Raw genomic sequence first — 12408 nt, 5'->3', positions numbered from 1 at the left:
ATTGTTCCTCCTGAATCCGAGGTTCGACTATCGGCCGTATCCTCCTCTCCAGTACCCTGGAATAAACTTTCCCGGGGAGGCTGAGGAGTGTGATCCCCCTATAGTTGGAACACATCCTCCGGTCCCCCTTCTTAAAAAGAGGGACCACCACCCCGGTCTGCCACTCCAGAGGCACTGTCCCCGACCGCCAGGCGATGTTACAGAGACGTGTCAACCAAGACAGTCCCTGTACATCCAGAGACTTGAGGTATTCAGGGCGGATCTCGTCCACCCCTGGTGCCTTGCCACCGAGGAGCTTTCTGACCACCTCGGCGACTTCGGCTTGGGTGATGAACGAGTCCACTTCTGAATCCCCAGCCTCTGCCTCCTCAATGGAAGACCTGGCGGTGGGATTGAGGAGATCCTCGAAGTATTCCTTCCACCGCCCGACGACATCCCCAGTCGAGGTCAACAGCTCCCCACCCTCACTGTAAACAGTGTTGGTGGGGTACTGCTTCCCCCTCCTGAGGCGCCGGACGGTTTGCCAGAATTTCCTCGAGGTGGGAGTTGAAAACCGCAGCGACAGCGGGTTCCGCCAGACGTTCCCAACAGACCCTCACGATACGCTTGGGCCTGCCGAGTCTCTCCGGCTTCCTCCCCTGCCAGCGGATCCAACTCACCACCAGGTGGTGATCAGTTGACAGCTCAGCCCCTCTCTTCACCCGAGTGTCCAGAACACACGGACGGAGGTCAGATGACACGACAACGAAGTCGATCATCGACCTCCGGCCTAGGACGTCCTGGTGCCACGTGCACCGATGGACGCCCTTGTGCTCGAACATGGTGTTCGTTATGGACAGTCTGTGACTAGCACAGAAGTCCAACAACAGAACACCACTCGGGTTCAGATCGGGGAGGCCGTTCCTCCCAATCACGCCTCTCCAGGTCTCACTGTCGCTGCCCATGTGGGCGTTGAAGTCCCCCAGTAGAACAATGGAGTCCCCAGTCGGCGCACCATCCAGCACCCCTCCCAGGGACTCCAAGAAGGCCGGGTACTCTGCACTGCTGTTCGGCCCATAGGCCGAGACCACAGTGAGAGACCTGTCCCCGACCCGAAGGCGCAGGGACGCGACCCTCTCGTTCACCGGGGTAAACTCCAACACATGGCGGCTGAGCTGTGGGGCTATAAGCAAGCCCACACCAGCCCGCCGCCGCACACCGCGGGCAACACCAGAGAAATGGAGAGTCCAGCCCCTCTCGAGGAGCTGGGTTCCAGAGCCCAAGCTGTGAGTGGAGGTGAGCCCGACTATATCTAGCCGGTACCTCTCAACCTCCCGCACAAGCTCCGGCTCCTTCCCCCCCAGCGAGGTGACATTCCATGTCCCTGCAGCTAGAGGCTGTCTCCGAGGCCCAGGTCGTCGGGGCACTCCGCCTCGACCGCCACCCGTGCCACATAGCACCCGACCCCTACGGCTCCCTCTGCGGGTGGTGGGCCCACAGGAGGTCGGACCCACGTCATCTATTCGGGCTGGGCCCGGCCGGGCCCCGTGGGCAAAGGCCCGGCCACCAGGCGCTCGCATGCGAGCCCCAGCCCCGGGCCTGGCTCCAGGGGGGGGCCCCGGCTGCGCCATACCGGACGACGTCACGGTCCTTCGTTGTCTTCTCTTCATAAATTATTATTATTGCTGCTGTTGTTATTCTTCTTCTTCTTTTTGTTATTATTGGTATAACTATAATTATTATTATGACCTTTATTTAAACAGGGAAGGCTATTGAGAGCAAGCTCTGATTACCAAACCAGGGGCATCAACATTTTCAGGGACGTCTATAGATGATAATGAGATTTTAGAGAAATAATTAAGTGTTTTTCTTGGAGCCAATATTGACTCTACATTCACAAGCAAGATCACAGGTGCCAATACTTGCTGAATTTATCTCTACATTTCTTCACACTCTTTTTTTTTTTTGGATTAATTCAAGGTAAAAGACTAAACAACAAATGTTAAAGGTGTCTGGTTTGATTTTATCCACTTGTCAAGTTGTCAGTCATTTTTAAAGATTGAACAAAACAAACAGAATAAAAGGCTAAACTTGTTCTACCAGGCATAGCTGTTAATTTTTCAACACCTATCAGCTCTGTCCAGAAAGAAATCCTGCCTTAGTGGGTCTTAGTGGTAAACTGTGTTGAACCAATGACAAACTTACATGAGCACCACGTGTGGGATTTCTCATTGGGATCTGTCGCTGTCCAACTTCAAGGGCATGTCTTACGACGTTAAGAGACTTACAGCCTCCACACTGTGCTTATGATCCCGTAATGATGTGTATATGTAATCTCAGTGTTTAACCTCCCCGCGTCTCTATCTGTTATCCACACAGGAGCAGTTTGTCTTCGTGATCGGCTGACGTTTCGTTTCTGTCAGACTCTCCGCTGGCTCGGCCGTTGCCACTTGCCCAACGTGCGAGCACAGTGCTGCAAAACCTGCAGCCAGCGTTCCCGCTCCAGCAGCACGTCACGCCGCTGAGGTGCAACAAAGTCACCACTCACATGTCCCATCAACAGGAGCACTGATTTCACCGCTGAGTGATGAAATATAAATCAATCTGAGCCCTTTTCTGATGTCATCACTACTACAGAGTAATTATAAAGTCTCGCCCCAGAACTCTGCATGTTTGTGCAGGTGAAAAATATTACACAGGGCTGAAATGAATTGGAAATATAACAAAGCAAAACCTCTTTCTCTCTCTTAGCAAAACAATGAGAATGTAAGTATTTGTTTGCACTTATATTATACAGTTCGACCAGAATGTACAGTGGCTCTGAGACCTCAAAAAAACTTCTGCAACTTAAGAAAACAAATAGACAAAATGAACACACTTTGACTTGCTTGTTGTTTCCATGGAAATCGGCTATCAGTAAGTGGTGCTAGAAAGTTAGCTAAAACATTCTTTTGGTGGGACAACCAGCGTGTCCCAGCCGTGTCCATCATTTTTTTATTGTCCTCTGATAATAATGTCTGTTGTGTTTTCTTAATTGTGTGCTGTTTTGTCTATTTGCTTGTCGTTTAAGTTGCTATATGCTACGATCACATCATTTTGCCCACAATAATAACGATTCAAGCGAATCTTAATTCCACGACGATGCATCATGATATCTGCAAGTTATTTGAAAAAAAAGAAAAAAAACTCACATAGCAGATAAGACAAAAAACATTTATTATATTTGACCATGAACAATGACGGTTTAACGCAGCTAACAGTGAGATAGAACAGTAAAAGTGAAAGAAAATTAAAATAAAATAACAGCAGTTGAGTAAGGTCAACACTGAATAACCCTGCATGATCAAACATGACATGGAAATCTTTGTCAACAACACTGTACAGTCAAAGGTCCTTTCAAATAAACGCAGTGGTGGCTTTTGTAATCTTCACTGCTCGTGGGGATGCAAAGAGGAGCTTTCCATAGAATACAGTATCCAGTATAGGCCGGTTTCCACTAAACTCACTGTTAGCTGGTGTCTCTGAAAGTTCATGGCGATGTCAGATGATGCGGCCATGCATATTTCTTGTATTTATTGGGTATTTTAGTTGAGTTTGACAGGTTTTACACACCACACATGTGGTTTGTCGATTGTCGAAGTGTTCACAGACTTGACTTTTATAAAAACGGTGGCTCCTCGAGTGTCCTCTCCACCATCTTTGCCATGCTCTATTTGTTTACCTCCTGTAAATGAAACTAACTCTCATTTTGATTGGCGCCCTCCCCAGGAGACAGTAACTAATGACATTCTAGTAAGGTAATGGTCAACGGGCAGAATGCAGGAAAATCTCAGGCTATAGTGTTATGAATTACAAGGTGATTGTCCCACCCCTAACATTGGGCTCTCTGGGCCACTGTAAGAATGAAATTATATGAATCAAGATTTCTTTGTAACAGAAGGGGCCCTCCTATCAATGGAGCTGGCTACACGTGTAGATAAATCACTCATTTACCTTTTATGGTTGGTACAATGCTTTCATTTTATTGACAGCTGCAGAGACTAAACAAATTGAAACATACAGATATTCAATGTGTTTTTTTTTTTAATGTATAATGTGGTACAAGTGTAATGACGCAAAAAATAAGTGGTGCACAAATACATGTGACATTTATAAATCATTGACCGTTTGCTAAGCCCTGCTCCGCTTAGTTACTGTTGCTACACCTGCACTGAACGTAATGCAGTTTGCAATAATGACAGCAGATTTACCATCAACATTTTTTTTTGTAATTTTTGTAACAACAGGCTCTTGATTTCAGGCAGAAGTCGACAAAAGAAGCTTTCTCATTTCTCGTCTGTGGCTTTTGTTTTGTCAGCTAAGATTTTACATTTTAACAGAACATTGTCTCATTTTAAATGTGAGCCAGGTGTCAAATATGTCCTTGACGATAGTGCGATAAAGGACTGGAGCTAAAGCTGCATATCGGCATCCTCATGAGTAAATAATTCATGCAGAAGACATGGAAATAAAGACACAACATTGTTCTTGTATTACACTGTTATTGTACCACAATAGATAGTTAGTCCTAGTATTATGAGGAAAAATGTAAGATTTGTTTCTTCATTCACAACATAGTTTAGATGCATTTACGTACAAGCAGGTTAGATTCTTGCTTTAATGTTCATATTTTCCAATTTTATGTTTTTATTTTAATATTATAAGAGAACAAGTTTTAAGGATGTTGACTAACTGATGTGTTTAGCAAACATAGCACTTGGTAAATATCTCAGGTAATGACGTTGGGTCCTGGGTTTATTACACCAAATAATGTAGTTACTTAATGAAATGCTAACTCTTGGCCTTGGAACTACAGATAGCTACAGATAGCCAGACATGCTAACATTTGCAGCTTACATTAGAGCAGATGGTTTTGGAAAAGATAAAAAGACACTAAACAAGCTTTGTACATGCTGAGTATGACTGTTAGTGCATCCCCAATCAGACCACTTCAACATGTGTCTAGCTGTGGTTGCCAAGCTTAGATTGGAAAATAGCTGTTCTGGGACGGGGTTTTGCAAACGGTCAGCAGTAATGTTTCATGTCCACAGCAGCCTGTAAAATGCTTTTTTTTTAAGTAGTATCAGTAACAGTTGTGTAATGTCACACTTTGGCTTTACCACTCACATTTGGAAAAGTAAAATGTAAATGTGAAACGTGGAGCTGAAGGAAATACTCGGTGCTAGAGGCCACACAGGCTCCAAACATTTCGGGTCAGGTATTGGCAGGCCCAGTGCCTCATCTACTTGAATGTTACATAATTTGATGTCATTATTTTTATTTGCTTAAATGAGATATGAGGCAAATTTAGTATGTCACAACACAGTTTTTGAAGTGTTTGTGAAATTGTTCAAAATGGCGGAAATTATTGGAATAACGTCAGTGTTATCACATTAGGTTTAGTTCGTTGTATTAAGGAATTGAATATATGTAGCATTTTATACTTTTCAATGGTTTTTAGTTTCTGTTAAGTTGTTTTGTAGGAACTGAACTCGTACTCTGCTTGTCCCTGCATTCAGAACAGTTGTTAGTACAGACACACATGTAGGAGTCTTTTCAGCAGGAATTGAAAAGCAGCTCAGATGTATCGATGCGGTCTAGCCCCAGCAGCTGTAATGCAATCACATTGATTTCTTCATTCTGTGTACTGTCTAAGGTTACAAAAAGAAAAAGGAACTTTTTGTAGAAAAGCCTTTTGATATCCTGAACAAAAAATAAATACAAAACAGAGGGGTACTTTTGTTAAATAGCGTAAGGTGCAAGGAGATAAAGTGTCGGCTCTACAGTCTATAGATCGTCCCATTAACACAGCAGCGCTGCAGTTTTAAAGAAACACTTCTTTGGTGGAAAAGTGGAGCATTAACACGTCTATGGAGGTGTGGTTTTGTACGTTTTAGGCATTTGTTAAAGCCAATCGAATCTCAATAACAATTTTGTCGACTAACATGATTTCAATGAGAAACTGTAAACGCAAGCAACACAAGAACCAAGATACAGTCGGAGTGTAGTTACACGTTGCACAGTTAGAAGTCATATGTGATAATTTTTTTGGTAATTTATTTTTATTTTAATGCGTGTTAAACTAAGTTTACCTACCTTGTCTACATACACTACTGACAAAAAGTTAGGGATATTCGGCTTTCAGGTGAAATTTCAGGATGAACCTAAAATGCATTCTAAACTTTCCAGGTGAACTTAATGTGACCTTCTCTAAACTTTTGAATGTCCAACTGTTCAGTGTTTCAGTACTTTCTGCACAAGTTGCTGTTCTCTAACAAGAAGCTTAACAGCAAAATTCACAACAGGTTTGATCCATGAATCGACCGATACATTTCCTGCTTCAGTTAGAATTGGTATTTAAACAGTCCTCCTCATCATGCTGTTCACATTCTGACATCATGAGACCAAGACGACACCTAACTATTGATCAACAGCACCTCAACACTGGAGGCTTCAAACAGGAAGTCCTCAGACGGAGGTGTTCACTGAGCTTAGAGGGTCACAGAGTGTCATCAGGAGGTTGTAACAGTGATACAGTGACTGGAAGAGTCACAGAAAGGAGAGGAGTGGACGTCCTTTGGCCACATCCCAATTTATTGAGACACTGAAAATGTTTTGTTGTGGTATACCCACCACTGTTGTTAGATTTTCTTTCAATAAATTGTTTAAGATGAATAAAATTACCATTGCATGCTTCTACTTAAATGCCCTACTTTCATGATATAATATCACTGTAGCATTCACTTTTTACATTTTCCATATATTTCACCTGAAAGTCGAATATCCCTAACTTTTTGTGAGTAGTATATATCATGTATACATGTAAAAGGCTACTTTTGGCAGATTTTTTTTTTTTTAACATTTGTGTTAAAGTAAATTTTTTTCTAACGTTTACAGGCAGGTGCTGGGAAGACAATTAAAGTTATGTTCATATGCTGTCTTCAGTTTGATATCTCAAAATTACATCATTTAAAATTCTCAGGATTCAATTGATCACATGCCAAGCCCCTCCTTCCTTGGTTACTGTTGCTATGCCTGTCAAGCTTTTAATTACAGTGCAGGTCATATGGAGTCTACAGGGAAGATGGTGACAGGTTTGCCAATCAAAATTAAAATCAAGATGCATGTTTTGCTACACTGGATCCATGATGTCGAACAGAGGACGAAATAATATCACAATTTACCCCTAAGAATCGGGTGACTGAAGAATGTAGAAACTATGGAGTATTATATGGCGTGCTGAGATCACAGATGGAGCTAAGCTTCATGTTAAATCTACACCATAATCATGCGAGAAAGACAGAGGCTACAGCTCAAGGGTGCAAGCCAAGTCTGCACCCTCACCATGTAAATCCTTGTAGAAGACGGCGTGTTCCACTTTCCCAAACAGGAAACAGGCTTTATTGATGAGGAACAGATGGGTTTGACAAATCTTTCTCTGGTAAATCTCTCCAAATTCAATAAGCCGCAAATTCACTCACTAGCCCTTGACATAGTAGCATCTGGGACCAGCCAACACACCTTCAGTGTGCCAGTCCTTGTGAGCAAGGATTCTTACAAGTCTTTAACTGCAACTAAGATGATTGTTTCTTTTCTTCTCAGCTTAGTTTGTTAAATTTCTACTGTATGTTGTATGTTTTTAAAGATTCTCATTTGTACATTATGATGCTTACCTGCCCAGTCACTATGTACAGTTTTTCTCAAATAGAAATGACAGTGTTGTAGTCAAAGTAGCTATTAAACACATTTTTCAAAGCAATCAATTGGCTAACTACAGTCTCTGAAACAGAAAAAATCCCACCATTTAAATGAACTGTTAATAGGCATTAAGAAAATGTTACTCATTTATTAATCACTGATGTGTTACTACATGTGGACATGTGTATATACTGTGCTGTATACTATGAAATAAAACTTGTGTAGAAAAAAAAAATGCAAATTACAACTTATGTGAATGCAGTGTTCACAAATGTCAAATGCCGGACAATTATGTATGCAGGACTAGAGATGACAGAAGAGGTGAGACCGTCAAAACAAAAATCCAAGTTTAGATGGAAAGTAATTTAATACTGATGTGTGAAAAGGTGACAGTGCCTCATGAAGAGAAACTTATTCTACACAATATATCAAACTGGGTATTAAATTCGACCTTGGCAGATTTGATGATTTAAAAATGTTACACCATCACAGAATAACACGCCAAACTGTATCTTATTTAGCTACAAAACAGCATAACTGCTTAACAATGTGTTCAGTTATGAAGGTTCTGCATTTCATGAAAAAGAAACAATTAGGGAAGAATCGTGCAGGGAAAAAAAAGTGAAGAGTATTTTCTGTCTCAACAGTCTGCCAGGACAGAATGATCAACTCAACATCATGCAGATTTAAAACAATACGTTATCCATCAAGTTCAGTGCATGTAAAGTTCCCATCATGGCTGCTGAAGTTTTTCTTTCCTTGAAAAATCAGTTGTAATCGACCGGAGGCAGCGTCACCATCTGAGTGAACTCTTCATAGTTGACAGTCCCGTTTGACTTGACGTTTGCCTCTTTGAAGAGCTCATCCACTAGACAAAGACAGACAAAACAGCTTTATAAACGAATTTGACAAGAAAGAGCGTTGCCTGAAAAGTCACTTGTCTCTTATGATTATTCAGAACTCAGAGATAATTTGTTCGTGTCCCTGCTGGCCTTTGCCTGTGGGAGTTTTTCACTGTCTGACAGATCTGTTATGGAGCTGGCAACACCCAAAGCCACTGTGCAGAGCCAGACTGTGTGTGTGTGTGCGTGTGTATTATGCCCTCAGTTAGCATTAACAAAACTTCTTTTCCAAAAGCTAACAGAGAACCAAATCTTCACCATAAACCTACTCTGAGCAGTATTGGTGTTAATACAGTGGTGGAATGTAACTAAGCTATTACTTGGTTGCATTTTAATGTTACAGTTAATTAAGAGCTGTTGTTTCTGGGTACTGTGGGGATTAAGATTTTACAGAAAAACATTTGATCAGCTTACTTCCGCATCAACAATCACCTCCAAGAATGAAGTGTGAATGAAGTGTAAATGAATGCTTCAGAAGCCCTAATTGAAGAATATATTTTCTGCTAATTCTCTTTCAATGCAGGACTTTTAATTGTAATGTAATGTAGTATTTTTATACTGTTCTATCTCTACCTCAGTAAAAGGTACGAAAACTTCTTCACCACTGCATTTTCATTAACAACAGTATATTTATCATACTGAATGGCCAGTTTGATAAGCTACATTACATGGACACAAGAATCATATTATACCCTACAAGCATATTTCCTATCTCCTTTCAAATGATTTCAAATGTCATTAATCACTGCTGTACTGGAGATTTGGCCTCTCAGTGGGTCCTGTGTTTTCAAGCTGGTGTACTACAGCAGCAACAGTAGGCACCTCTTCACAAAGTTGCTCACAATTGCTACAGTTAGGAGCTAAACCGCTTCAGAACACTATTGTCTGTCGTTTTTTTCGTAGTGTGGCATCACTATCTGCTTCAATTGATGAAATATAACAACTTGATGGATGTCTCTGGAACTGGGAGGCAGCTGAGCTTCTTTGTAAAAATTGCTTTAAGTGCACAGCACCTATCCAGAGGCAGTGTGTGTGACTGGCTGAGCTTGGGCTTTGAAAAACAAAAATTGCACCAAAACCAATCCCACAAATGTAACTGAATATCAGCATCCCTGCAGTAGTCCTTCCATCAACATCTCGCCTCGCAAAATGATGCACAATCATCATCATCATCATTTCAAATATGAAATGAAACATCAGGGTGGACATGTCAGAGAGGGCCAGAGTTGAATTCAGAACACACAGTTATTGAACTACCCTATATGACCAAAGCTTCTCCTCAAATAACAGAGCATGCGTCAACATAAGAGCATATAGCCACAGCCTGACAGCATTTTGGGTTTGTATTCAGGAATATATACCTGAAATATAACCAGAAGAAAATAAGATAGCAAGAAAGCTGCATTACGTATGGCAGGTCATAGGACAGTTATGAACGGAGTAAGACTGGCAAATTGTAGTGGATTTAGGGAAGCAGGAAGATATTGAGCTGAACTCTGAAGCCAAGCTCGCTGTATTCAGAGTTAATGCGGATTGTAGTCTTTGTAGAGCTCACAGTGCCATGGGAAGATGTAGTAAATGTGACACATGAAAGGAAAAGACTAAGCTGTGATACAGTGTATGGCACCTAACAACCTGTCAGTTGTCAGGTGAGGAGGGGGGAGAGAGAGCCAGGCGAGCTCAGGTCAGAGCGGTGGAGGCAGGCTGGGCTGGAAACCATTATTTTGAAATATGTATTGATTTTTGTCTTTTCATGGCCACAAAATCAAAGTCTTATACAGTATATGCAGGTTGATTCCAAGCCACCCCAAAGCCCTTTTTACAAATCCCTATTTCTACCCCTGGTGGTTATATTCACTGTAGTAAACTATCAGGATAGAGAGATGTTTTTCCTTGTTTTGGCTCTCTTTTAACACAGTGGATTTTGAATGGAAAAAAATATGCTCAGGTTTAAGGGTGTTTTGGGGTGTCACTTGTATCAGAAGTGCTACAAAATCAGTACGGTTCATTGGTTTCTGTTGTAAATATCTTTAAGCCTCAAGTCAGCATTTTAACTTCATAGTCACAGTTTCATTTCAAGTGCAGTGTGCAGTGTTACAGAGCAAAATAACTTAGAACAATGCGTCCATGTGCTCACTGTGGATTATACAACAATGTATAATAAGCTTATATTGACTGTATTGATTCTTTCCTATGGCCCAGTGAACACAAGCAGCTTACTCTAATCTTTTTGACGCTAGATGTCGGTCGCAGCTGAAAAACACCAACACCAAAGTCACATCTTGAGACTGTTATTAAAACCCAGGATTTATTTTACCTTCTTTGTCTGTGAGTTTCTCTCCCAACTTGGTGAGCTTGGCCCGAAGCTCAGATGCCTGGATGTATCCTTTCTTCTGTTTGTCTGTCATCCTCAAGGCCTCCAGGATTTCTGTCTTGGGGTCTTCCTGTTGCATCTGTCTGTGCATCATTGTCAGGAACGAGGAGAAGTCCAGCTCACCAGTCTTTTCTGAATATGAATGCAGCACAAACAGGTTTTTTCAGCATTCTCAGTTCATGCTACTTTATAGCTGCTTCTTTTCCATTTTTTTGAATTTATAATTACCTTAAAAAGAAAAACATGCTGTACATTTAACAATTAGATCTCATAGACTGTTACACTGTTAAAAACAAACTCCACTCCTGGCAACAAAGGGGTGTTACTGAAAGACTTCATGACTTCTTTAACTGTCATCCTGAACACACTTTCACAGCTTTGAATAGCCCACAAACAAATTACATTTACTGTATACTTCGTTTTACCGATTTTGTGAACTTGTAGATGCCTTTCGATTTCACCGAACGTCGGGCTTGTGCCCAGGCAGCGCATGACCGTGATCAGGTCTTTGGCATCAATCTTGCCCTTTTGCTTTTTGTCATACAAAGAGAAACACTCCTTGAACTCTGGAAGGGAAATAGATTACATCAGCATCCATCATACAGGAGCAGGCTTCACAGAAATTAATGAGACTGAACAAAGTCATACTTTGATCCTTGTGTGATTACAAAACTGTCTTTGTAACTGTCTTTGTTTCTTTTTCATCATGTATTGATTTTTAGATAAATATACAGTACATATGAACTAGAGATATTACGCTACTAACTGAGAGGCTGCCTTTAACATTCAGGTTAAACAGCTAATAATGATACCATGTCTGACTGACATGCTAACATAGAATTTTAAACTCGCTTTTGGTCAGAGGCTTGAACAATGTTCAATCTCACAGTATGCTGTGCTGAGAACAGATTTACATAACATGGAAAAATTACTGATATGCTTTAATGCTGAACATAGAGATAGATAGAGTGACTTTTAAAGCTTCAACTTAAGTCAGACTGTGGACAATCCTCAACCCCTCGTCCTCACAGGAAAGACAGAAACATTTTTTCTAAAATTAGAATCAGACATCTTAAAAGATAAGTTCAATAAATAGCGGTAATAGATGGAAAACAGTATGCAGTGCTGTGGAAAAGTCTCACCATTGATTTGGACAGGCGTGAAGAATTTAGCCTGCAAGGTGACAAGTACACAAATATTGCTGTTATTTAAGAAAATGAATGAATTTGAGTGATGAATGAGTTTAATGGAAACAGTCTCTTGCTCTTACCATTTTTGCCGTCGCTTTGTTTCTTTCCAGGAAGGGCAGTTTTCTGTCCCACGTCACCTGTCCCTCCACCTTTGTTCAAAGTCCACCAACTGTAAGCCTCTACGTAATTTAATATGTGTTGCTGTGGAAACACAGATACCAGATCC

The 12408-nt window shown here is 41.4% G+C and overlaps 2 protein-coding genes across 2 annotated transcripts in view; one reads left to right on the top strand and one right to left on the bottom strand.

Moving 5' to 3' along the window:
- The window catches only part of LOC139199294 (A disintegrin and metalloproteinase with thrombospondin motifs 7), a 72171-nt gene extending 69648 nt beyond the window's left edge, over positions 1 to 2523 (top strand). Inside the window, exon 24 of the mRNA XM_070828345.1 lies at positions 2359 to 2523. Coding sequence (XP_070684446.1) covers positions 2359 to 2504 — 146 coding nt within the window. The 3' untranslated portion in view covers positions 2505 to 2523. The remainder of the gene's footprint in view (positions 1 to 2358) is intronic.
- Positions 2524 to 8347: 5824 nt separating this feature from the next.
- Positions 8348 to 12347, bottom strand: calml4a (calmodulin-like 4a). The gene is made up of 5 exons (XM_070832786.1): positions 12263 to 12347; positions 12135 to 12165; positions 11418 to 11558; positions 10936 to 11124; positions 8348 to 8584 (listed from the first exon to the last, which is right to left on the bottom strand). The coding sequence occupies exons 1-5, from the start codon at positions 12263 to 12265 to the stop codon at positions 8484 to 8486; spliced, it is 465 nt and encodes a 154-aa protein (XP_070688887.1). The 5' UTR covers positions 12266 to 12347; the 3' UTR covers positions 8348 to 8483.
- Between the last annotated feature and the right edge of the window lie 61 nt (positions 12348 to 12408).

The sequence above is a fragment of the Pempheris klunzingeri genome, chromosome 1 (genome assembly GCF_042242105.1).
Source record: "Pempheris klunzingeri isolate RE-2024b chromosome 1, fPemKlu1.hap1, whole genome shotgun sequence".
NCBI classification, from domain to species: Eukaryota; Metazoa; Chordata; class Actinopteri; order Acropomatiformes; family Pempheridae; genus Pempheris; species Pempheris klunzingeri.
This window is presented reverse-complemented; position numbering and strand designations above follow the sequence as displayed.